The 26,649-nt window shown below is 51.1% G+C and overlaps 1 protein-coding gene across 2 annotated transcripts; it reads left to right on the top strand.

Moving 5' to 3' along the window:
• The first annotated feature begins 5,651 nt into the window (after positions 1 to 5,651).
• ZDHHC1 (zinc finger DHHC-type containing 1) lies at positions 5,652 to 26,472 on the top strand. Of its 2 annotated transcripts, none has more exons than XM_049622994.1 (12): positions 5,652 to 5,939; positions 12,207 to 12,253; positions 13,637 to 13,879; positions 18,624 to 18,799; positions 20,370 to 20,471; positions 20,880 to 21,004; positions 21,102 to 21,260; positions 21,530 to 21,642; positions 25,270 to 25,352; positions 25,596 to 25,683; positions 25,814 to 25,892; positions 25,996 to 26,472. In XM_049622994.1, the coding sequence occupies exons 2-12, from the start codon at positions 12,245 to 12,247 to the stop codon at positions 26,277 to 26,279; spliced, it is 1,461 nt and encodes a 486-aa protein (XP_049478951.1). In that variant the 5' UTR covers positions 5,652 to 5,939; positions 12,207 to 12,244; the 3' UTR covers positions 26,280 to 26,472. The 2 variants fall into 2 exon arrangements, with proteins under 2 accessions (XP_049478951.1, XP_049478950.1); XM_049622993.1 differs by having other exon boundaries at positions 21,084 to 21,260.
• The last annotated feature ends 177 nt before the right edge of the window (positions 26,473 to 26,649 follow it).

The raw sequence follows: 26,649 nt of genomic DNA, 5'->3' as shown, positions 1-26,649 counted from the left end.
GGTATTGTCATAGTGAGGTATGACCCAGTCCCCTGGCAGGGGGAACACTTCTTTCCCAGCTCCAAACTTCATTCCTAGCTCAGAACGCTGTTTTTTTAGATTCCGAGCCTTTTCAGATAATTGTGTCAGGTTACATAAGGTTTCAAGATATGAACACTCAAAGGAAATTCCGCTGGGAACAGGCCTGAGAGGTTCCGGCACATAATTTGCTTTCAAGTATTCGAGGAAAAATTCAGGTGTCTCAGGCCTGCACATTTCTGAAATAAAGTAACAACAGCCAACAACTTTGCTCGCATATACCATTCCCCATAGAAGTGAGCGAGCAAAGAGATAGATTTCGTGATGGATGGAAATATCCCTCCCTGGGGAGCACAGGCAGGGCCGAGTGGAGGTCAGCTGCAAAGAGAAGAGCTTTGACCAGGCGGCCATAGACATTCTTACCAGCCCAAGATACCTTTCACTACCCCACCCTCCCCTGCATCTTTGGTAACACATATGGTAAATACAGGCCTTCAGTTTTCCAAGAAACATAAAATAAAAGCTGAATTACTGGCAGAGAAGCTTTAAAAGCTTTAGTTCCTAGGACTCTGTAGGCACATTTTCCACACACCATGATTTTTATTACATTTGCCTCCAAGGGACGGCCCTGCAGCGGCTCGGTTGCATAAGGTGCTGTTTCCAAACACCTTGTCCCCAAGTAGAGACACAGAATAAGTTTTATCTAGGTCCGAGAGTGTTCTGGAGGGGTGACATCGTGTTCCAAGCTGCACTGGTTATAGTCAACAGTGGGAAAGCTGCCAAAACCTTCTCACCAAGGAAGCTGAGAGAATGTTCTAAATACCGAGCAGTACTTCTTTCTTAAAGCACAAAGTAGTCATAAAAACCACTTAACAAGGAAAAATTAATGGGAGGAAAATGTCCTAAGTGTAGAAAAAAAAAAAAAAAGGCTTTGCAAGGGATACGGAAAAAAATAGATTTACTATGTTGAAAGGATGTGGCTATTAATATAGGAAAGTCAATTTTTACACCAAAAATAATTCAACAAGTATCATTTACTTTACAAAAGGCTTCACAAAAGAACTCCTATGAGAAGCACTATGGTTTCCTTCCTTCCTTCCTTCCTTCCTTCCTTCCTTCCTCCTGCCTGCCTTCATCAAACATCTACTGAGTGCTTACTGTGTTCTAGACTCTGTGCTAGGGAAGCCATGGTGAACTAGATAAACATTGTTCCTCCCCTTGTGGTCTCTCTGGCCAGCTGGAGAGACAGCCCCTAATCAGATCACTACACAATCAAGAAGCCACTGATAGCAGAAGCCAGAGTCCCATGGTGCTATGGGAATAACAGCCTCTTCTATTCTGAGGGCCAGAGAAAGCTTTCCCAAAAGAAGTGATGTTCCAGGTAGCAAGAGCATCCGTGCAAAGGCCCTACTATAACAGCAAGCCTGGTCCTTCGAGGAAAGGGAGGCCATGAGGCCACAGAGGTCAACCGGAGCCAGGGGGCACAGGAGGTCTTGGAGGCTGCTGTAAGGAGGAGGTTTAGATTCTAATTTCATGGTACATGGAAATATTGCTCCCTGGGGAGCAGGGAGAGTCATGAGGATTGTAAGCAGGAAGTAAAATAATCAGTTAGGCGCTTTTTTTATTTTCTTTTCCTTTTTTTCTGACAGTCACAAGCTGTGAGGAGAATGGACTGATGGGGGTGGGGAACCCACAGTAGAGGCAGAAAGACCAGTCAGGAGGTCACTGAGCTTGCCAGGGCAAGAAATGCTGGTGGCCATGGGGACAAGCCAAGTGGAATGGGCCAACTCATCCAAGTGTCCATTGGAAAGGGTACTGTGACCCAGACAAAGTGAACCCAGAGAACAAGAGCCGTGGCTGACCACATCCCACCCAGGCTAGTTTCACAATTAAAATTTAATTTCATTAGTTGATAAAATGGATAGCATCATTTCCTGGTGGAAAGACAAGGTCGAGATTATATGTATCAATGTCTACTACCAACTTGTGTGCTTTAGGAGTCTGAGCACATTTTCAGCCTTTATCATCCTCATGTAGTAGTTATTGTTACCCTCATTTCACAAAGGAGCAAATTGAGAGCCACAGAGGTTGAGAAATTTGCTCAACTGGTGACTGGCAGAGCTGGGATTGAAACCTGGCAACTAGTGATCTGCCCCGGGACAAGTGGCAAGTGTCAGGGAGCCCATGCATACAATGGGTCTAATTAAGGCTGGGGTGCTGGTTCAGCATAGGGCGGAGGTGAACTGCTTTTTCCCCACTCCAAAGGTCTCTTCTGGCAACGGTTCTAGGAGTCATGTAAACCAGTTTGGAATCCCCACACACATGTGTGCAAGCCCTTAAAATCACAGTGGGGCCTCTTCTCCCCCTGGCCTGGGCTCTTCCACCCTGGGCAGACCTGCCTCGCGGGTCAGGGGCACCCGCTCTGGGCAGGAACAAGTCCTGCCTGAGGGGGTGACTTCTGTCCCAGAAAAATGTGCCTCACGTTTCATAGAAGTTGGCCAAAGAGGGCAGGAGGAGCTGGAACAACACTCCAAGCAAAGGGAACCCTGTGGGAAAAGCCCTGGGGGTGGCAGCAAAGGCTGTGGGTTCCTGGAGCTGCATAATCCTCAGAGAGGGCAGGGATGAGGAGGTGGATACGAGCCTGCCAAGCAGGTCCTTGGAAGCCATGCTTTGGTGTTTAAGTTCATCCCAAAGGCAAAAGGGAGCCCTGGAAGTGTCTTACACAGGCAACTGATAAGATGGTGTTTTCATGTTGAGAAAATTTCTCTGCCATGTGCCGGCCCTGGGAGCAGGCAACATGTTGCTTTCTTCACTAGGTGATGCCCTAGGCAGTGTCAGGTTCTGGACTGGGGACCACACTATGTTGACAGACTCAGGAAGAACATGATCAAACTACCTGTGCTTTTAAAAAGCAGATTTGGCCAGAGGGTGTCCTTTTCTCAGACAGCCTGACCTGGAATCACTCAATCACAGACATTGAGGGAATCTGAGCTGTCACCTGGATTTTTGTTTCAGATAAAACCAGCTTTAATTTGTTTAATGTATGTATGTTTAACCCTACTTGAAACCCACTATATTAGTTTCCTGTTGCTGCAATAACCTATTACCACAACACACATTAAAAACAACACGAATTTTTAATCTTCTATTTCTAGAAGTTTGAAATGGGTCTCAAGGGGCTAAAGTCAAGGAGTCAGCAGGCTGGTTTCTTCTGGAGGTTCTATGGAAAAATCAGTTTCCTTGCCTTTTGTATCTTCTAGAGGACTCCTGCATTCCTCAGCTCATGGCTTCTTCCTCCACCTTCAAAGCCAGTAGTGCAGTGTTGTCATATCTCTTTGACCTCTGCTTTCATCATCATGTCACCTTCTTCCATTCTGACCCTTTGACCTTCCTCTTATAAAGGCCCTGTGATTACACTGAGCCTATCTTGATAATCCAGGATAATCTCCCTCATTTCTTTTTTTAAAAAATTAATTTATTTATTTTGAGAGAGAGAGAAAGGGAGAGAGAGGGAGGGAGGGAGAGAGCCAGTGGGGGGAGGGGCAGAGAGACAGGGAGAGAGAGAATCCCAAGCAGGCTTTGTGCTGAGAGTGCACAACTGGACACGGGGCTCGATCCCATGAACCATGAAATCATGACCTCTGCTGAAATCAAGAGTCAGACGCTTAATGGACTGAGACACCCAGGTGCCCTAATCACCCCCATTTCAAGCTCCTTATTTTGATCAAAGTCCCTTTTGCTTTGTAAGGTAACATACTCATAGGTTTTCAGAGATTAGGATGTGGACATCTTTGAAAAGCCACTGTTCAGACTACCACACACTTTAACCAAATAAAGAGAAAGGGGATGCCTGGCTGGCTTAGTCAGTAGAGTGTGCAACTCTTGATCTCGGGGTTACAAATTTGAGCCCCATGTTGGGTGTAGAGATTACTTAAAAATAAAATCTTTAAAAAAAAATAAGGAGAAAGAGTGATAAACCTGGAAACTGGGAGTAGAATGGACTAGAAGTAGGCAGGCAGATGTTAGAGAGGAGGTTGGGGCAGAATCAGCAAGGAAGATGCTGGTGGTCTGGGCTGGAGTAGAGTGGGAAGAATGGACACTGGCCATGTTTCAGAGGGAGGATGGCTTGGTCTTGGGGACTGTCTGGGTTAAATGGGCAAGGACCAGGAGACTGAGAAGATAGTGGTGCCCTTGGGAGGGTCTGAGGGGGAAGAACAGATTTGTGGCAAAGACAAAGAGGGCATACAGGGATGTGTTGCATCTAGATACCCATGAGACATCTAGGAGAGGTGACTGGGAAGCAGGTGGACCCAAAGTCTAGATGGCTGTGACTCTCAGGTTCCCCCTCTCCCTGTGGGCATATATGGGCTTATCCTCCACATTGATTTCTAGGTCATCATCTCTGTTGGACCCGAAAGTTCTCCAATTCCAGGTAAGAGTCATCTTGATTGGCATCTTAACAAGAGAAGTTATCTTGCATTTCTGAGGCCAGAGTACAGAGATATTTATTCCACAATAAGTTTGAGTTTATCAGGACTGGAAACAAGAATTTATATGGTAGAGAGATTCAATCACTTGCACAAGGATTCACAACTGGCCTGTGGCAGAGTAGGAGTTGTTAATGCATGTGGCTCATGCATTTTAGGCATAGGGATGTTTTCTGTCCAGCCCATTCTAAGCTGATAGCAGCAAGCTGCTCACCATTTTAGGGCCTTGGAGATTTCGAAGACAAAGGTTCTTCCTGTTTTTTGAGAAAGCCTGAGCTCATGGGAGGGTCCATTTCCAGTGTTCCCAAGGAGAAAGGGAGAGGGAGCTTTCAGGGAAGCTGGGTCCAGCAGGGAGGTCTCCAAGGCAGGGGAAGGGAAGAGTCTTCAGGCCCTGCAACCAGGGAAGCAGGCACCTATCCCCTGGCAATCTTGGGGCATCAGGCATGGCCCCTTAGAGCCCAAACCTGGAAGTCCTGTGGTTGGGACAATGGCTGTGGCTTCAGTACCAGAGAGGACCCATGACTAGAGCGTGCTTCTCAGGCTGCTATTGCAGGAGATCCTGAGTCCTTGGAATAACCTGGGTAATAGGAGCCCAGCAGAGACCAAGACTGAATGTCCCACCAGTCTGGAAGAGGGGGCTCCCAGTAGGATTTCTACTTAATTTAAAGGAAAGATAGAAAGGAGATATTTTGTGCTGCATATTTTCTTTTATACTTCACATTTTATATTATGGGGAAACCTGCATATTTATTTGTGTATTTGTCTATACCTGTCTTTCCCTTAGCCTGTAATCTCCCTGAGGGGTAGGGATCTCGTGTTCCCCATGGTATGCCCAGTGCCCAGCACATACTCATTAAAGTGTGCAGGCTGACTGGGGGGTCTCCCCGACAGTGGTAGTCTCAGGGAGAAACTGAAGGGGGGCACGTTTGGGACAAGTTACGATTTCGAGAAGACAGCTGTGGAGTGAGGGTGGGGGAAAGTGGGTTTTCGAGGACAATAGTTGAAAGGGAACGGGGAACGCGGAGGCTCGGGTTCCAGGGATCCCAGGGGTCCCTGGTGAGCCCCGCCCCGAACCTTGGTGCCGGCGCGAAGCGACGCAGCGCGGTTTGGCCGCTGTGGGGCGCCGTAGCCCGCGCCGTTGCCAGGGGAACGGGCCCAGCTCCTGAAGAGTTCCATCCCGCCTCGGCCTGGCCTGGCGGGGCTGTACAGCCAGCCCGCTCCAGCCGGTGCCCGAGGACTTGCCCGCCCGGCCTCCGTCGCGCGGCCCGGGATGGGGCCCCGCTCCGGGCTGCGCCACCGCCTGGTCCCGAGGACCATCTCCGTTGTGAGGGTCTGAAGTGCAGCCACCGTGGGAGGGTGGACGGCCAGGCGCGGGGGCTGAGCTACCGGGTGACCTTGGCAGGGCCGATCTGGCTCGGTCGACGCGACGCGCAGGTGAGTAGCCCCCACCGCGGTTCTCACCTCGAAACCTGGCATGAGCCACGGGGTTGTGGCTGCAGCCGCCCGGCTGTGCTCTGCGCTCACCTCGGCCTGGAGCCCGCGGCCTGGGCTTCAAGGGACAGGGCAGAACGCGGGGCTTCCTTCTAGTATTCATCAGGTTCACATATCTGCATTGAGCAGATACTCAATATACACAGTATACTCAATACTGTGTGCCAGGGACGGGGTCACTGAGGATTCCAGGAAACGGCACGATCTCCAGAACCCACAGAGTATTAAGGGGGGTGGGGTGGGCAGACTCCAGATAGACGACTGTGTGATTTTCGCTCGAGATAAGTACTCTGGTGACGTCATGGAGGGGGGCGGGGGTGGTGTTCTGGCAGGGTCTCCTATAAAAGGTGACTTTGAAGCTAAGACCTGAAGGTTGAAAGGAACCAGAATTGTAAGTAGGGGAAGGGTGTTTCTGGAAGAGGGAAAAGCAAATGCAAAGGCAGCAAAGTACTATGAAGGAACAGAAAGGATGAGGGGAGCATTGAAGGATGCGATGGAGGTTTCAACTTTGTCCTAGAAGCAGGAGGAAACCATTGAAAAGTTTTGATGAATTTGAAGTTTTGAAAAGCTCACCTTCCTCTGGCTGCTGTGGGCAGTGTCCTTATGACAGGGCACACCAGCAAGTCATTTGAGGGCCATCGTAATTCTGCCAGTCTAACTGTGTCTCCTAGAAGAACTTAGTCTCTCTGAGCCTCAGTATCTTCATCTGTGAAAGGGGGATGTTATTCTGCATGTTGTTTATGAGAGAGAAAGTGAGAGACCAGTCCATCCGCGACCAATGACAGAGGAGGTCTTTGGGAACAGTTTGAAATGACAGGACCTACCTCAGAGAGTTGTGAGGGATTATAAGTCATTCTGTTAAAGTAGTTCCTGGCACAGAAAAAGTTCCCTCCAAATGGCCATTATTACTGAAACTACATTGCTACAGGGGAACAATGATGGAGGGTTGGATTAGGGTGATGGCAGCAGAGATGGTAACAAATGGTTTAATTTCTTTTATTGAAGGAAAGCTGGATTTAGAGATAGGTGTGGGTGGTCTTTGCTTTTGTGGAACTGGTGGTTCACCATGGAAGATGGGTTTGTAAACGGATAATCACCATGAGTTGCAATAAAAGCAACATTGGTGCTTCGTTTTTTTTTTCTTTTGTTTTTCTTACTTTGTTTTGTCACAACTTTGCTCTTAACGACTGTTTCTTGGTGTGTGTTCCTCCAGGCTTGCTCCTACAATCATGTGAGTTGATTTCCTGGTTAAAATCAACAACCGTTGGCTCCTCTCATTGGCCTTTTTTCGCTCCATTGTTACTCCTTCCTTCTTGTCCCCTTTCCCTGGCTAAACCTGAATCCCAAACATTGCAGTGGTTGCTTCAGGAGGAGAATGGCACAGAAAATGTTTGCACACCACATCAACTCAGGAATGAGTGAGATTTCAGGGTTTTCTTGCTCTAGCATCAGACTTCTGTGTGTTGTTTATGTGAAGAGCCCAGCCACATCTGAGGCCAGTGACTGGACGGGTCTATGAGAACAGCTTGAAGTTCCAATTTATTTTCTGGGCATTGTCGTGAGGTGCATATCTTAGTCAAACTGGAGCCACTTCCCAGAATTTTAAGGCCAGAGACTTCTCTGGTACCTGGAGGGAATTTTAATAAAGTATTTGCCCAAAACTTCTTTTATAAATGACTTTTTTTGCATTGTAAAACAGTGTGTACCATGCAGCATTTTTTTTTCCAGCCTCTGTTTAGGTTTTAAATTGGACATCTGTTAAATCTTAGTGAAAATTATTTTATTTTATTTAAAAAAATTTAAGTTTATTTATTTATCTTGAGAGAGAGAGAGCGAGCAAGCGAGCTTGGGGGAGGAGAGAGAGAGACAGAGAGACAGAGAGAGGGAGGGAGAGAGAGAATCCCAATCAGGCTCCATGCTGTCAGCACAGAGCCCACATGGGGTTTGAACTCACAAACTATGAGATCACAACCCGAGCCAAAATTGACTGAGCCACCCAAGCACCCTTAGTGAAAATTATTTTAAAAGCAGATGCAAGGAAAAGTTGTTTAGAAATATCCATAGACGGGTGCCAGGATGGCTCAGTCGGTTAAGTGTATGACTCTTGATCTCAGCTAAGGTCTTGATCTCAGGGTCATGAGTTCAAGCCCTGCAAGAAAGCAAAAGAAATATCCATAGAAAATAATTCCTGTAAATCCTCTAGCTTTTCTTAGCAAACAGAAAAGATGGTTGTGAGCAAAACCATCCTGTTGCATGCACCTTCCCTTTGGGTTCTGGAGTCACAGGAAGCTGAGCTGACTTTTGGCTGAGCACTGGAACAGGGTCCTGCCCAGCAACTCCTCTTGTGCTGCCCAGAGGTCTGATTCCAACTTTGACAAGACTCCCAACAGCTCGTAGGGAGCTCTGTGGTTCTTCCTCACAGCTCTGCAGTGGAATGATTCAGAGTTGCTTTCGAGGAGTGAGGAAGCACCGAAATAAAACTGAGCACTCTTTTTGCATGGTAGTTAGGTGGGATTTCCTTGTTTGTCAGGTGTGGTACAGGGCTCTAGAGCCCACAAGCACATTTGGTCTACGTGGCAGCTCAGTGGGCCAGGAGGGTAAGAGGTGACACCCCTTAATTATTTATCTGACACATTCTTTTTTTCAAAAGCATTGATGCATATGGTAAAAAAAATTTCAAACACTGCACAGTAAAAGCAAGTCTCTTTCACTGCAGCCACTAGATCTTCCCAGAGGCTGTCCCTGTGTTTGCCTTTTTGCATTTCTTTCCAGAGAGAATCTATGCAAATTGGAACATACCCATCCCCGTTTGTTTTCACTTACTTGATATAGCATGTTCTACAACTGCCCACATCTTGTTTTTTCACTTCACTGTGTATCAAAGGTCATTTAATCCCTCATTGTTTTGACATTGTATAGCATTTCATTGTGTGACTGTGCCATAGTTTGTTTATATTGTTTTTTGTTCTTTATTATTGCAAACAAGACTGCTGTGAATCTTTGTGTACTTTGTGACTATATGTATAAGATAAATACCTAGAAATGGAATGACTGGGCCTAAGGGTATATGGGTTCTAAAGTTTGGTAGGCATTGCCAAATTGTCTTCCAGCTACCTTTTTTTTTTTTTTTTAAAGTGGGCTCGAACTCATAACCCCGAGACCCAAGAGTTGCATGCTCTAGTGATTGAGCCAGACAGGCACCCCCCAGCTAACTTTTTTAAAAGCTGAGTAAAGAAGACACCCAAAGAGTTGCCTCTGAAATTTGCCTCCGGGTTACCCAATCTGTGAGTGGCAGTGCAGCAACCAGAGCCAGGATCTGTTTCCAGGCCTTGTGCTCTTGCCTAGCTCCAACCTGCCTCTCTCCATTGGTGGCTCAGGTCCCCAGGCCCTCAATCCTGCTCTAAGAGCCCTGTCTCTTCTTCTCTAACCCCATCATTCTACCCTGCCAGTTCAGTGGCGTCCTCCTAAAAAGCCTCTTTAGTATTGAAATTGATTCTTTTCTGAAATCCTCAAACATTTTTCAGGAACACAGGGGTGCCCACAGCCTCTCCAGGGCTAGTATTTTTCACTTGCGTCTGGTTGTTTCGACAACGCCATTCATAAATCTTAGGAAGCATTCCTAAATATTTTTTTGGTGGGAGCAGAGGTGGGCAAGAGGGAAGTGGATCAGTCATAGAACTATTCTACAGTTCATAATGAGAACTTGAAATGTTGACTTCCCTCATTTAAATTAGGCACATAAAGTAAGGTAGCCTAACTTCCTTTTGAAAATGCTATTTTAGGGTTTTAGCATAGGAATGTTAACAGGAAGAGATTAGTGTCATCTTGGCAATGACCTTTACCTTATTGGGACAAGGGAGGGGGCTATACAGCCCCTCTAGCCCACCTCAGAAGCCAGGTGGGTCCTTGGCTTACCCAAGGTGACCTTTACCCAAAGGTGGCGACTTTTGGCCTTAACACTCCTTGGGACCTCGTTACTCTTGTCTCCATCTCCACCAGTTTAACTCTGTGGTTTGTTCTGTGGCAGCAGAAGGTACATGAAGAAACTTTTACCAAGGCGCACATACCTCTCAGCCCACCAGAGATGCAGCTGGAGGCATCGGTGGTTTAGGGGACCTTGTGGGCTTGGCCTCCATCTTCTGGCCAATTCTTCCCGAAGCACAAGGCTGCTGGGCTGCTTCCCTCCCTGGGCCAGCCTGCTGTTGTGTCACCTTTCCCCTCTTGCTCGTGCCCTCTTCCCTACTGGACTAGAAGAAAGCTTTCTAAAACACCCACCACCTTTGTGTTGTTCCCCTGCTTTAAACTTCTTATGATTCCTTGTGGCTCTTTCAATAGTAGCCAGACTTCCTTGCCTGGCCTCCTAAGCCCCATGGGATCTGACCCTTCAGCTTCTCAGGGCTCATCTCCTTCTCTAGATCCCCCCTCCATGCACCCTGTGTTCTGTCACTCTGAATGGCTCACCCTTGTATGACCCATTCACCCACTGCCCTCATGTCTGTCTGGGCCCCCAGAAAGCAAGGCCCTGAGGGCAGGAGCCTGGTCTCATCTGTGTTTATATCTTTAGTGCACACAGGGGGCTGGGCCCCAAAAGTGCTGACTGGGCCAAGGTGTAAATGCACAGGCTGGCCAAGCTGTCCGGGAGCAGAGCCATGCATCTTTCATTCTGGTCTTCTAGAGAAGTGCCGAGAGGGGAGGGAAAGCCAGAGAAGTTCCTGGGTCTGATGACAGTGCTTGGTCCCATCCCTGCCTGAGGCCCTATCTTGGATTCTCTCCTACCTCCCAGCCCTTTTAATCAAAGCCTTTTGGGCCAAAAGAATTTGTAGCCACCAACCCCACAAGAGAAAACGTCATCAGGTAAGAGCTGGCTGGCCCAGGTTTTCCGGGCAGGTGGCATGCCTCCTGGTCAGCTTGGGTGTCTGCTCTGGGGTGCTGCTACTTCTGTACAGGACTCACCCAATAGCACCATTCCCCTGTCCTCTGTCTCACATGAGGGGCACCTCCCTGGGCCAGTTGTCCCCGGGTTTGGAGTCAGAGCCACCCCCCAGGCCTCAGATGATGAGTCCTCCCACTTCAGGTATTGGGGAGACAGCAGCACTGGGGGTGCCTGTGACCACTGCCACTCTGAGCAGTGGGGACATGTCAGTCATATGCCTCTGCTGCTTTCTTTAAAAACTTCCTCAAGGTGTAGGGCTGCACAGGTGTGAAGATGGCAAAAGGAAAGCTAGAATTTAAGGATCCCAATTCATGGGTTCCCTTCAAAGGAGTTTCCCTGGTGATGGTGTCACTGGAGAACGGATGTGCAAGCCACAGGGATTTGCCCCTGAGCAGAACCACCCACCTCAACTGTATTTACAGGGCTTCACCTAAAGACCTTTGAATTCCCAAAAATCAAGGACAGATTTGCTACCTCTGGGGACATTGAAAATAAAGTGGTACCTGCTTTTTTTTTTTTTTTTTTAATTACCATTGTCTCTGTGATCAAAGGTGAGATGGTTAGAATGACCATCCAGTGGCCCAGCTCTTATGACAACATGTTCCTTGGGACCACTGGTTTAAGAAAGCAGCTTCAACCAATCCCATTACTTTGGAAATTAACCTTGTAAAATATCAGATGCAGCAGCCTTCCTTTGGAGAGATCAGGAGAACCCAGAGGGCTATTTTAAGGATAATTATAATATCCATCATTTACGAAGCATTTATGTGTCAGGGCTTTACTTACAGTGTTGCTGATCTATACACAGCACTAGGTAGCCATCCCTACCCCCATTTTTCAAATGAAGAAACAAGCCACTCAGCTAGTAAGTGCAGGGCCAGGACTTGAACCCAAATCTGTTACCTCCAAAGCTGGGGCTCTTTTTTCACTTTTCACTGTTTCTTTTTGGAGACAAAGCAAATGACCAGGGGATTCCAATTGAGTCCCTGGGAGAAAACTAAGGTCATCCCATTTAGCTTTGAGATAAGGCTGCTCAGAGATGAATATGGCGGGCTTGGCTTACAGGAGGCTCTGAGCCTCAGGTGGGATGAAGCAGTGGCTAAGTGTGAATGTCCGGCAGTCAGGGTAATAATAGCCAGTGGCAGGGCGAGCTGGGCAAGAGGTATGTCTCTGCATGGTGGCTGTGCAGATTGAAGGCAGGGCAGAGTGGGCCAGATGGTTCTGGGTGGACCAGGATTCCACACCATTTATCGCACCCACATTTCCCTTTATTTCAGATGATTTCAAGTCAGCAAACATTTACTGAGCACTTACTATGTACAAGGTATGTTTTGGTTGCTTGGGGAAGGGCGTGTGGGCAGCAGGGATAAGTGAATCACAGTACAGTTGCTGCCCTTAGGGAAAATTGGCATAACAGGGAGCAGATGTGGGGATGACACAGGGTTCCAAGTGGCAAAGTGACTTGCCCATGAAAGACTGAGCATGAGGGCCCCCTGACTCTGTTTGGGGCATCAGGGAAAGCTTCCTGGATTGGTGATGCTTAAAGTGGGCACTGAAGGCCAAATCACATTTTGTTGGGCCAAGATGTGAGGAAGGTGTTCCGGGTAGATGTGCTGAGGGGGGTCTGCTGTACTTTCTGATATAGTCAGACTCCTTGGCCCACAGGCATGGGCTCCTGAAAGGAGAGTCCAGCTGCCAGGGTTTTGTCCCTTACTCCTGGCCATCCCACCAAGAGCTCTGAGTTGGCCTGTCTCCCCAGGTGTGGTGCTGCCTGCCCAGGTGCTAGTCCTCCCTCAGGCCCAGAAGATTCTGGAGGTGGGGCTCTTCCTCCAGTAATGACAGCACACCCTGCCTGCCTTGCATGTGATTTTGGCCACTAGGCCAGGTCTTAGACTGAAGGATGGTGGGACGGGGGTGGGGGAGTGCTGCCACCTGGTGGTCTGGCTGTGGAGGAGGCCCAGCCTTCTCTGAGCTCTCAAGTGAGTCAAAGGCCATCAGCCCACTTGTCTCTTCTCAGTGCACTAGGCCCAAATTTACCTAGAGAAACATGGTCATTTCTGCTGCTGGAAGGAAGCAAGGGGGGATCCTTCCTTCTCTTGCACGCTGGCCCCTCCCCAGCCAAGAAGTCTGAGGCACAGGGGAGATGGTTTAAGGGCTCCCCCATGCCCCATCCCCGCTGTTCCCAGCCTCTCTCCTAAAGGGATTACGTGCTAGCCCAGGGGCAGACGCCAGACCCCCTTCTGAGCACCCCTAGTCCATGTTTCCCCTAGCAAAGAGTAAGGGGGCCCTTTCTGACACTTGCATTTGGGCCTCAGGACAGAGGTGACTAACAGAATCAGCATGTGTTCTCATTGCTCTGGCCCCAGCCTGATATTGTTACCAGATGACAACATGTCTTACTGGGTTTAACTTTGATGGCTGTGGAGACAGCACTTTGAGTAACAGGGAGCCACACTGTTCTGAATAAACCCTGGACCCTCCTATCTTGTCCTGGCCAGCGCTGGGGCCAGAGCTTGCTCTGGGGCTTTGAGAAATACTCCACTACCACCTTCCCCCATGGCCTGTCTTCATCATGCTAGGGCCCCAGTTCTTCTGCAGAGTAGCTGGGAGATGACTTCACATCCCGGCCTGCTCTCCACATGGGGCTCTGGGCTCCAGCCCGGGCCTCCTTAGGCTAATGCTTTCTCTACTTTTCCTTCCTCTGGAGATGAACGTCTGCAACAAGCCCTCCAACAAGACAGCCCCTGAGAAGAGTGTATGGACGGCGCCTGCACAGGCCAGCAGACCCTCCCTGGAGCTGCAGGGCCAGCGGTCCCGCCGGAATGGGTGGAGCTGGCCCCCTCACCCGCTCCAGATTGTGGCTTGGCTGCTGTACCTCTTCTTCGCTGTGATTGGCTTTGGGGTCCTTGTCCCCCTCCTGCCTCACCACTGGGTGCCCGCTGGCTATGCTGTATCCTTGGGAAAGTGTGGGGCTAGTACATGGGAGAACTGGGGCAGTGGATGGAGGAACATGGCAGGGGCCTTAAGCTGGGCTCCAGAGCCCCACAGAGTGCAGGCAGGCCCCCTCTCTGCCCAGGAGCACCAGCTGCCTCCCTGCCTGGTTTCCAATCCCCATCTGACCCCTCTGCCTGATGGGGTGAGCAGATGGACCTAATGTACCTTGGAGCATTTAAAGTCCACACAGCTAGGAACCTTGTCAACCGAGATACCTCAAGAGTGATCACAGAAGAGAGCCTTAATGTTAATTGTGTCCAGAGCTCGACAAGGGATAGAGAGTAATTATTCCATTTACAAAAGAATCTTTCACTTTTCAAAAAGAGTCATGGTAGAATTCTTTTACATAGTAAGTTTCCTGGTATATTTAAAATGTGGTTTTATGTACCGTCAGATAATTATGCTGTACCCAGGACTGTTTAGGAGCTCATTGGTTTTGTAAACCAGACTCTTAGTGTGAGGCTGAGTTGACAAGAGGAGGGATAGAGATGCCCTGGAAACTCATGGGAACAGTGACAAACACAAACTTGCCTGAGCCCAGTGGTATGACTCCCCCAGCCTTGGCCACAACCCCCAGGAGCCGAGGACGTGGCTGCAAGGCTGGGAGATTGGGGTGCAACAGGTGGCTATGTGCCCCTGTCCGGAGGGTGCCCAGAAGAGGGTGCCCTCATGTGTGTTCTTCATGAAAATGATTTCTTGGGCTTCCTGGGGGAGAAGGGCGAGGGTGGGCTAAAGGAGGTTAGCAGAGATTAACTTGAAAGCTCCGGGCATAGGGTCAGCAGCCGAGGTTGGTCACAGCTCAGCCCTTCAGGGGTCAGACAAGGCTGAGCAGCTTCGGCCGGCTCCCCGGTTCTCAGCCTCCTCCTCTGTCTGACAGGAGTCCTGCCTGCTTCGCAGAGGAAAGGAGCACCAAGGGTGTGTGTGTGAGCACCAGAATATGTGAGCCAGAAGTGTGAGTGTGCTTTCTTGGGAAACCACAGAGCCCTTGGCTGGTGAGTGACAAGGACAAACATGTGGAGAAGGACTGTAGAGAAGGTTGTTGTCCTCAGACACCAGCAATATCGCTGGGGGGCTTCCTGGTTCACTAGGACCCAGGGCCTAGTCATCAGCTGTGTAAATGGAACGCTGGCCTTTCCCTGAGGGGACCAACAGGACTTAAGCCTTAGTGCTCTTAAGTAGAGTGGTTTGTGAAATATTCCTCCCATGATCTGGAATGGGCATGCCCCTCACTCAGGATTATCTGGGCTTCTACCACCAGGGTACCTGGGAAGCCAGATTCATAACCACGTGGTTGCAGTGAGTACAGTCAGAGCAAAAACAATAAACAAGAGTAACTAGCATCTGTTGAGCATGTATATGTGCCCGGCACTGTGCCAAGCCCTGTATGTGGATTATATCATTCAATCCTCATAATAATCTATAAGGAAGGTGTTCTCCCCCACTTTACTAATGAAGAAGTCAGGGCTCAGAGAGTTTAAGTGACTTCCTGAGGTCACACAGCTGATACCCACTGAGACGAGAAGGGCTGCTCAGGCAACCTGACTCTGAGGCCGTGGGACGATTTAAGGGGTTTGTCCTCTCCACATTCATCCCTTTGGGCAACGTGGAGGCTCACAGAGCCACCAGGATTGGCACTCCCACTTCTAGGCCTGTATGCTTCTCCTTCCTTCCATCAAAGCCACCTTCCTTATGAAAACTTCCTCAGGGCCCCTGAGGAATGAGGTAGGGTAATGGTGTGTAGCAAGTACCTACCTGGGGCCTGGAAGTGGCCTGGGACCTACCGTTGCAAAGATGAGTAAGACAGGCCCCCGGCCCTGGAGTGCTCAGCCTGCCGCTGGGGGAAAGCCTTGTAGATTAGAGATCATCACATGGTAGGTATGAGGGTAGGAGCCATACGACAGATTATGGGTGTAGGAGGAGGGCTGTCTAGACCAACACCACCGTGGGCTCAGATGCAGATCTGCTATGTGCCCATCCTCCTCTGTGGTCACCTCTCTGGGTACTCTTGGCTCTGCCCCTTTCCTTCATCATCTGTATCCAGTCAGTCATCAAGTTCTGTGGATGTTGGCTCCTAAATAGCTATCCAGGCTTGCCCTCATTCCTCCCCACTGCCATCTGCCCCTCTTACCTAGATGACTGTTTTGTTTCCAAATAGGCCTCCCTCCACACCCTCTTGGGCCAATCCGTCTGTGTCCACCTGTGTTCCTGCAGCAGATTGCCCTTTCAAAATCCAAATCTGATAAAGTCGCTCCCCAGCTTAACATCCCATAATGGCTTCTTCCTGTCTTAAGAAATGATGTTCAAGATCCTCAGGACTCTTCATGTTCTGGGTTCTTTCCATCTCCCCAGCCTCTTACATTATTTCCTCTGACACCACTGGTCTCTTGGCTGGAAGGCTCTTGACTCTCTCCCTACCCCAACACCCAGCTAAATAAGAAGTCCAGAACTGGCAGCCCACAGGCCTGTTTGGCCTACAGATTTTCTTTTCTTTTCTTTTTTAAAGTAGGCTCTATGCCCAGAGTGTGGCTTGAACTCACGACCCCAAGATCAAGAGTCACACGCTCAAGCAACTGAGCCACCCAGCTGCCACCAGATTTTCTTTTTTATTAAAAAAATTTTTTAATGTTTATTTATTTTTGAGAGACAGAGAAGGAGCGTGCACACACACGAGTGAGGGAGAGGCAGAGAGAGGGAGACAGATCCGAAGCAGGCTCCACGCTGACATCAGAGAGCCCAATGTGGGGCTCAAACTCAAGGAACTGTGAGATCATGACCTGAGCTGAAGTCAGACGCTTAATTGACTGAGCCATCCAGGTGCCTCCAGATTTTCTTTTTTAATTGGGGGACAGTTAACACACAAAATGGACAGTCTTAAGTGTTCCTTTAGCAGGTGTATTTTAAGAATTATTTATTTTTTGTCAACATTTAAAAAATGAGACCTCATAAAAATCCAGATTTCTAGTTCCTTTTGAAAAGTTAGAATATGGTGGCGTGTGCCCTTATTCTAGCATGGCAGCAATGAGCTGAGCTGGAACCACACACCAGCCACCCCTCTGGCCGGGACTCTACTTGGTCCCAGTACCCAGCCAGGCCCCTCCTATTTACATTATCTGTTCCTCTCCAAGTCTCAGCTGAGATGATGCTTCGTCAGAGCAGCTTTCCGGATCCCTTCGGATTAGATGAGGTTACTCAGTTGTAAATTCACATGGTCCCATGAACTTCCTTCATTGTAATCAACCCATTATTTGATTAACATATGTGTTTCCCATCAGACTGTAGGCTCCTCGGGGCGAGGGCCCAAGTCTGTCTTGCCCCTGGCATAGCCCTCAGAGCTTGGCGCAGAGAAAGACCTGAGTGAACAGTCAAATGAATGAACCAGGGAGTGGTATGGGAGGAGTGTTGGAGCAGAAAACTAAATGCCCACATTCAGTGTGTCTGAAGAGAGGCTGGAATGGTGAGGAGTAGTGGGTGGTGATATCAGACAGGTGTGACAGGAGCCAGAGCAAGAGAAGCCTTGACACTGAACAGAACAGTAAACTTTAACTTGAAAGCCATCGAGAGCCACTGTAAAAATTGAAGCAGGCAAGGCTTTATTTAAGCTATTCAGTGCTCACTTTGGGATCAAGTGAAGGGCAGGCTCAAGGGCACTGAGGCCAGAGGAACAGAGTCAGGAGACTGTGGAATACCCAGGGAAGAAGTGAAGGCCTGACCCACAGCCAGGGCTGTCTGGCCTTCGTGGGCTGTGGTCCTCGTGTTCAGCTGTGGTCTAGCACATTAGGGAAGAGCCTGGCTCACACAGACATGTAGGGAAATTTGGCCACTGGGAGGAGGAGGAAGAAGGAAAAAGGAGGTTAGGCAGCCAACTGATGGAGGGATGAATGATGGAAGGATATGAGGTCTGCCTGGTTAGCAAGAGGACAGATGGAGGGAGGGAGGGCAGATGGCTGTCTGGAACCTATTGGTGAATTTTTACAAATGTAGACTTTGCAGCAAATTGTCAGGATACTCGTCCCCTGCATTTGTTCTACTCACTGAGCAGATAGGTCCTGGATGATCTGTGTTTCAGCCCCAGGAATTAGCCAGGCTGCCCCTGGCCAGGCGCTGAATATGTCAAGCCATCCCAGAATCCTCAGCCCTAGGGCTCCAAGTACCTGGACTCCAGTCAGGGAGGCGGTGGGTGTATTGGACCCTATCTACAAGTGATTCTCCATCTGGCCCAGCTGCTGAGAAAGGACGGCTGCCTCTCTCTCAGATCCGAATTCCTATGAAGGCAAGAGAAACAAAGTTAGAACTTATATTTTGGGTCCTTGGGCCTTAGAGGATAATAATCTCTTTCAGTCTCATTTCACCATTTAGAATCTGAAACCAGATCAGATTCCAAGGTCAGACCAGCCTATGGTCTGTGCCAGGACTGGAGCAGTGAGGCCAGGGCCCTGTGGTTGGGCCGCTCAGCGACAGTAGGCAGTGCCTTGTGAGCTCCATTACCAGATGGCTCCTCTCTTCCATCTGGGGCATGGGTATGCCGAAGAGGTCTTTCAAGGAAGCTCTTGTGGGGCTGGAGGTAAGAGGTGGCACAGGCAGAGAGTCTCTGCATGAGGGAGTCATATGGAGGTGGAGAGCTGCTACCTGGCCCTGGAAAGTGGGGAAGAGGGGCTTCCAGCCAGCAGAGTGTGCAGTGAGTCTTTAACCTTCTGGGCCAGTGCATGGGCGCCATCTTTGCCGGCCACCTTGTGGTTCACCTGACTGCTGTCTCCATCGATCCAGCAGATGCCAATGTGAGGGACAAGAGCTATGCAGGCCCCCTGCCCATTTTCAACCGCAGCCAACATGCACACGTCATTGAAGACCTGCATTGCAACTTGTGCGACGTAGATGTGTGAGTGAGTGTGGACTGAGGGTGTGTGTGGGTGGTGATTGTGCCCCGGGGCACTGCCAGCGTACGGTCAAGGTGGAGAGGGGCATGCCCAGGGCTTTATAGTTATGCTGATGCCTCAGAAACCTCATGTTTTACACAGTCAAGAATCTTGATGGAGTGACAGAGAATTGGGTGAAGGAGGAGATTGGAAACAGAAGATGAGGAATGGCATTTCCAACAGTTACAGTAGGAGACAGTTGGCACTGCCACAGACTTTTCTACTGACTGACTCTGCCAGTGACTCCCCTACCCCCATCTCTCACAAGCATTCCCAGATAGGGACGGAGTACTTACTATGTGCTAAGCGCTTATGAACAACCCTGCAGGGCGGGCAGCACCTCACCTCACAGAAGAGGAAGTGCCCAATGCTCATATGGGAGCCCAGTGCTCCCATATGACCTATGCCTGAGGTCATATGGCTATTGGGTAGCAGAGCTAGATTCACAATCCAGCCTGCCTGGCCCCAAGCCCATACTGTTATCCTCAGTTACCCATGAGGAATCTGAAGCCCAAAGAGGCCAAGTGACTTACTCCAGATCATGCTGCTAGTGGGAAGGACAGTCAGAATTTGCAGAGCCCATGCCTCCTTGGCTGTTCTGGACTGCCTCCCTAGGTCCCTCCCTACTCTCCTGGAGCTTCCAGCCTCAGGCAGGGGATTGGGGGTGGCGGTATGGTCCAAGGCTAGCTCTACATTTCTAATCTTAATGTTCACAGCCTGTTGAAGGGGTATGTCCCCAGGACAGAGAAAGAGGCAATGGCATTAAGGCACTGATGGGTTTGGTGTCTGATCATCCTTTCCTTCACTAGGCACCAGTCAGTGCATTGCTCTTAAGTGGATGCTGTGGCAATGGCTGCCCACTCTGTTCTGTTCTGGGGAAGGGGCTGCAGCTCACTCTCCCACACCCCTTTGGGCTTGCATTCCTAATGTGGCCTCACCTCCTCTGACCCCCTGCAGCAAACTGCTGTTCACCCAGATGTCAGCTTGCTCCTCTTCCTTTGGCTCCCTTTGGGTTAGCCTAGACAGGCTTTTTCTGGCAGAGGTTTTCTGGAAGAATGCCAGTAAAATTCCCATAGACTGGCAGGGAAATAGGGACTCAAAAAATGGAGATGTCAGAAAAAGCAACGCAGGCCCTGGACCCAGCAGCCTTGCTCTCTTCTGCTCCTTGGTGCCACACCTGCATCGTCTCCTGGCTTGGCGCAGGGGTCCTTGCTTGGAAAAGAAGCCCCATTTCCGTTTCATACCACCATCACGCAGGTGCGCAATCCCTTAGCGGTTAAGTGTAATGCCTCCCAACCCCTCTACCTCCTACCCTGGCTCTTCAGAAGCCAGACCTCCTGTGGGTGCTCTGCTTCGCAGTGCCACCAGAGGGCGTGCGCGCTCCCCGTCGCCGTTTCCAGGTTCCGGTGGAGTGCGGGGTGGGTAACGCGCTCCAGGCCCGGCGTTCCGGTCTTCCGTGGCCCCAGCCAGGCCGGTGGCGAAGTGCGGGAAAAGCTAGCCGACCGCCTTGTGCCCCTCCACCCCCTCCCGCAGGAGCGCTCGCTCCAAGCACTGCAGCGCCTGCAACAAGTGCGTGTGCGGTTTCGACCACCACTGCAAGTGGCTCAACAACTGCGTGGGCGAGAGGAACTACAGGTGAGAGCGCTGCACGGGCCGCAAGGGTGCCTGCGGATGCACGGGTCCGAGTGTGAGCCAGGAACCTTGAGCTTGCATATGAGGCGGGGAAGGGGGGGGGCGGTGCTTGGTGGACCTGTGCGCTGGTGTGCATTAATGTGTTGGTCTGAGGGTGATGCTCCTGATGGCTGCCACCTGGGAGTGCTGAGGGAAGGTTTGGGGCTTTCTCCTGTGGGTCCACAGAATGGTGGGAAGCCTGCTGGGGTGGCTGCCCAAACTGATCTTTGCCCTAAGTCATTGGCTTCGTGAGGAGTTGGGGCCGTGGGGTCAGAGGCCTGGCTCCCCTCCCAACCATGGGCCCTTCTGAGTTCTGGGCCCTTATCCAGCTGGAGCACCTGGGTGCTGACAGCTGCCCACGGCTGGGCCCAGGCTCTTTCTACACAGTGTGGCATCTGCTTTACTGGGTGTCCTGCTCCTCGTGCTGGTGGCCACTTATGTCTTTGTGGAGTTCTTTGTCAACCCCATGCGGCTGCGCACCAATCGCCACTTTGAAGGTCAGTCCCGGCTCCAGGCCCACTTCCACCTTCCAACCCTGGGCCTGTCCTAGTCATTGGTCACAGCCCGGATGAGCAGTCTGCCTGTGCCTTGCAGTCCTGAAGAATCACACAGATGTGTGGTTCGTGTTCCTGCCCGCTGCCCCTGTGGAGACCCAGGCTCCTGCCATCCTAGCCCTGGCTGCCCTACTCATCCTTCTGGGCCTGCTTTCCACAGCCCTGCTTGGCCACCTGCTCTGCTTCCACATTTATCTCAGTAAGTCCCCCAGCCCCCACTCACATATACCTATACCTGCCTTGCGGTGGATAGGGGTCCCTAGCCTGCAGGGAGGTACCACTTGGGCCGTAGAACCCTGAAGCCATGCTCCTTTTTCAGTATTGGCTTTTGATGGTGGCCTGGTCTCACTTAATGGATTAGTGTATATGGGGACACTAGTTTTCAGGCTGGGGCTGGGTACCCTCCCTTACCTTCTGAACTCTAGGATCCCCTTTCCACTGCACTGAGCCCTCTCCTCACCCCCTCAGTGTGGCACAAGCTCACCACCTATGAGTACATCGTGCAGCATCGCCTGCCACAGGAGGCAAAGGGGGCCCACAGGGAGCTCGAGTCATGTCCCCCCAAGATGCGGCCCATTCAGGTATAGAAGTCGCCCAGAGGGCTGAGGGGATGGGAGATGGGGCCTGGGTGTGGGAGGGGTGGTGGCTGTGCAGCAAGCAGCAATGAGACAGGGCAAAGGAAAGCAGGCCTGGAACCACAGTTGGAGTAGGGGAGCACCTGGAGGCAAGAGGGGCAAGGCCAAGCCTGTACTAAACGCATGTCTGTTTGCTCAAGTGTGAGCACAGCCAGAGGAAGCCCCGTGTTTTCCCGACCCCATGTACATGCCTGTCTGGGCTCCGAGTATGTGCTGGAGGGCATGGGATGTGGGAGCTTGGAAGTGGGCAGGTTGGGGCTGCAGAAGAGAGATGGATCAGCGACTGGGTCGCCAGGATGGAGATGTCAATTCTCTCTACCCGTGACCCTGGGACCTTAGACTCGTCACCTTCTTTAATCCTTAAAAGAGCCCATGAGGCAGGTAATCTAACTGCAACCGTGTTGCAGATGAGCCTAACGCTGGGTCTGCGAAGAGTTAAAGTCCCTACACTCTGAAGCAGGAACCCTGTAGCCCAGCTACTGACCAGCCTATCCCCATTCCCACGCCCCATGGCTTCCTGAGGTCAGCAGCTGGAGGTGGGGGTGGTCCAGTTCTTGGAGCCCCCAGGGACTGGGAAGGCAGGGGGCCCAGGCAGGCCTTGCTGGGAAGGCTGAACTCTGGATCCCAAGTCCTCATGGCAACTAGACACAAACACAGGCTGGTGGGCGGGTTGGGAGAAGGCTTGGGACCCAGCCTCTCCTGTTCTCATTGCCAGGGGTAGGGCCTGGGAGGCCTGGGGGGAGTATTGACTTTTGGTGGCGACCCCCCTGCCACACCACTATGTACACACACTGGTGCCTGGCACTGAACCCTTGTAAGTGCAGTGGCAGCTATCCTTGGAGTGGGCATCCCCTAGGCAGGAGACTTTCTCAAGCTCCATAGTCATTACCCACTGAGGCAGGACTGGTCCTAAGATGCTTAGACCACAGGGATCTAGGCCCCTGCCCTGTAGTCACTGCTTGCCTAGGCTTTGGAGTCAGGTGTGCCAGCAAGGGCATTTAATGCCATCTGTATGTGACCTGAGGGAGGCCTCCCCAGGAGGAGGAGGGATGTGTTTGTCCCATTGCACAGAGGAGAGTTCTGAGGCTGAGAAGTGCCATTTACCATTCAGGAATGTGCACTTTTTTTTTTTTTTTTTTGGTCAAATTTTTATTTCAATTCTAGTTAACATATAGTGTAATATTGGTTTCGGGAATAGAATTTAATCACTTACATACAACATCCAGTGCTAATCATAAGTGCCTTCTTAATACCCATAATCCATTTAGCCCATCCCCTACCCACCTCCCTCCATCAACGCTGTTTGAGGAATGTATACATTTAAAAAAATTTTTTTCAACTTGTTTTATTTTTTATTTTTTAAAGTTTACATCCAAATTAGTTAGCATACAGTGCCACAATGATTTCAGGGGTAGATTCCTTAGTGCCCCTTACCCATTTAGCCCATCCCCCCTCCCACAACCCCACCCATAACCCTCAGTTTGTTCTCCATATTTATGAGTCTCTTCTGTTTTGACCCCATCCCTGTTTTTATATTATTTTTGTTTCCCTTCCCTTATGTTCATCTGTTTTGTCTCTTAAAGTCCTCAGATGAGTGAAGTCATATGATTTTTGTCTTTCTCTGACTAATTTCATTTAGCATAATACCCTCCAGTTCCATCCACAGAGTTGCAAATGGCAAGATTTCATTCTTTTTGATTGCCAAGTAATACTCCACTGTATGTATATATGTGTGTGTGTGTGTGTGTGTGTGTGTGTGTGTGTGTGTGTGTATACACCACATCTTCTTTATCCATTCATCCATCAGTGGACATTTGGGCTCTTTCCATACTTAGGCTATTGTTGATAGTGCTGCTATAAACATGGGGGGTGCATGTGTCCCTTCGAAATAGCACACTTGTATCCCTTGGATAAATGCCTAGTAGTGTAATTGCTGGGTCGTAGAGTAGTTCTGTTTTTAGTTTTTTGGAGGAATGTACACATTTTGAAGCTGAGAGAGGATCCTGGGGACAGCTGTGATGAAGGGAAGGGGGTTTGAATGGGGATACCCTGGTATACCCTCAAATTTCCCCAGCTGGCTAGGACCTGGCTCCTGTCCCACCCTGGCCTCTCAGGCTTCTGGGACCATCCTCTAACTGCTGCTCCTCCCACCCTGCCTTGCTTCTGGAGCCCAGGGGCACCAAGAAATGCTTTGCCCCTCTTTGCTGGGCCCTGGAGGGGTGCCGAGTCCATACTGGGGGAAGAGAAATGTTGGGGGGGCTAGATTACCGTGAGGTCCCAGTCATTACCTTGAGGTTCTAGTTCTCGTGACTGGCCTCTGAACGCTTCTTTCCCAGTGCTCCTCTCCTGAGGCTGGCGCCCCCACACTACTTTACAAAGGGCTAGTCTGGGCCTTGGTTGGGCATGAGACTTACTCTGGGCTTCAATCTCTGCATCTGTGCAGGCAGCCCATGGCCAGCTGGGCTCTATCCCCCAGATCTTCCAGGGCCCTGAAGGCAGCCTCCCCACCCCCACCCTGAGCAGGAATGCGGGAGGGGCCCCACTCTACAGCCGTTGCCCCCAAACATAGGCTTGTTTTAGAGACGGCGTTGCTGTTACAGTGTCATCTCTGCATTAGTCAGGACGCCTCGGTCTCCATGGAAACAACTGTTGAGCAGGCGACAGCTGTCCCAGTGCCCCCCCTGCCCCCCCCCCCTGGTAGGGGCGCAGCATCATCCTGGCTCTGCCCTATACCCTCCACACCCCACCAGGGTTGGCTTTTTCCTTGCTTTTGTCTCCTCACCTGTAGTCCTTATGAGCGTCCTTTGTGCTCGGTGGCAGGCTTAGGCCACTTCTGTGTCCTCCTGGCTTCAGGTCCCCTCACTTTCAGGGGTTGGTGCTGCCACTCCAGTGTCACTGTGAGGATCAGTGACTAAAGTAGACACAGAACTTGCCCATAAGCCTGGTCCCAGATGGGGGCTGTGGTACTGTTTTTTCCCACCTCTTAACTGCCTTCTCTTTTGGGGTGGGGGAGACCTCGCGTGGTCCCACTAGTTCCCCCACCCAGGTAGCTAAGATTGTGGCTGGTACCCTGAGGACTCAGCTCCCATCCAGTCATGCACATAGCCTCAGGTGCACACCCCAGCCTATGAATGTCTGGCCAGTCTCCCAGCCAGGGAAACAATCAGGGAGACTAGAGCCCTGGGAGGAGCAAGAAGTAGGAGAGGGTTGCTCTGAGAGCCTTTTCCCCACCACCCACCTTGGCTAGAGCAGACTGAGTACATTGGACCTATGAGGCTGGGGGTTCTCTGGAGGAGGTAGTTTGACTAGATGAAGTGAGGAAGATGGTAGGGATGGGCTAAGGCCCATAAATGGGTGTTTTAAGCCTCAGCCTACAGAGGGGTTTTCCCAGCATAGCTGGGAAGCCTGGAGGACAGTCGGAAACCTCTGTGCCCAGACCTCCCACAGAGACCAGTGAGAAGTGGGGTATTGTGTACAGGATGGGGTGTCGGATGCAGGATGGGGTGGGCTCAGGACCCAGAAAGCCTTGGATCCACACCTGGCCCCAGCCTCCCTGACCCCCACCTTCCCCAGGAGATGGAGTTCTACATGCGGACCTTCAGCCATGTGCGCCCAGAACCCCCTGGCCAGGCCAGGCCTGCCACAGTGAATGCCAAGTGAGTGCAACCTGGGCATGTGCCACCTGAACATCTCTCATTGGCATGGCAGGGACATCCAAGGTGGGAGAAAAGGGGTAGGTCAAGGCCAAAGTATAGGTCTGGGTCCAGCCTGGCATGCCCTTGGACAAATCAATGCCCCTTTCTGTGTGCTAGGAAGGGTGGCTTATTTCAGAACATCCAGAGGGGTGGGATTTGAGGAAACAATGGGCATCCAGCACTTACCCTTCCACTTCCCCTTAGTCTTTCTCAGTTCCTTGCCACCCGAGGCCAAATGGAGCCCCCCCAACCCTCCTCCCCAGAGACTCTGCCTCCCCGGATCCGACCCCAGGTGAGGGGGACTGTGCTGGGCCCATGAGGAAGGGTATGGGAAAGCCGTCTCTACCCTGCCCCACTCCTCTGCTTCTTTGGGTGAAGTGGGGTTTGGGGAAGGGGCACTCAGGCTCCCCATGTCTCTGCAGAAAAAGAGGAAGCGGCGTGTGTATAAGGTGCCAACCTCTGGCACCTCGGATCGGGAATCGCCGCTGCCCAGGCTGTCGGGTGAGTGTCCCTTTCTGACCAGATCCTGAACTCCGAGGGAAGGAAAGGTAGGGCCCCGAGAGTGTCACAGCCCTAAGTTCCACATTTTCCTCCATCCATGCAGGGCCCAGGGGCCCAGGTCGCAGCTCCAGCTCATCATCAGATTCCGTGGGCGCCAGCCCAGTGCATGCCACTGGGCCTGCAGGCGCCTACCACTCGGCGTCAGCAGAGTCCATGGACGAGATTCCAGTGGCGCAGACACGCCTGGGCAGCGCTGCTCTGGCCGCCCCTGGAGGCAGGGGCCGAGAGCCGGGGCTGGCGCTGCAGGTGCGTGCGCCCGCTGTTTTCGTGAGCCCAAGCAGCGGCGAGCCCGGGGCGCGGGGCGGTCCAGAGACCGGCCTACCTTAGCAGGGCGGAGAGGCAGGAGGGCCAAGGAGGACCGGCCATCCCGACTCTCTATGCAACACCCCCACCCTTGCCGCACCGAGTGCACTTTAGGGGCCCCTATGGCCAGCGGGATGGGTCCCCTTCTCCCATGACTCAGCAATACCCCCTCCCCCCCAACCGGCCATGATGCTCCAATAAACTTTTTTTTTTTTTTAATGCTTTTGCGGACTTAGTGCATACTTCTTAATGGCAAGGGCCATAGGCCCTCCTGGAACTGGACCATTGTCAGTCGATCTAGGGGCAGAGGGTAGGATGAGCCCCCTCATACATTGAGTGGCCACCTAGGTTGTCATATAGAGAGGTACATGAGGACCTAAGGTGCTCAGGTACA

This window comes from Panthera uncia (assembly GCF_023721935.1).
Source record: "Panthera uncia isolate 11264 chromosome E2 unlocalized genomic scaffold, Puncia_PCG_1.0 HiC_scaffold_20, whole genome shotgun sequence".
Lineage (NCBI taxonomy): Eukaryota > Metazoa > Chordata > Mammalia > Carnivora > Felidae > Panthera > Panthera uncia.
This window is presented reverse-complemented; position numbering and strand designations above follow the sequence as displayed.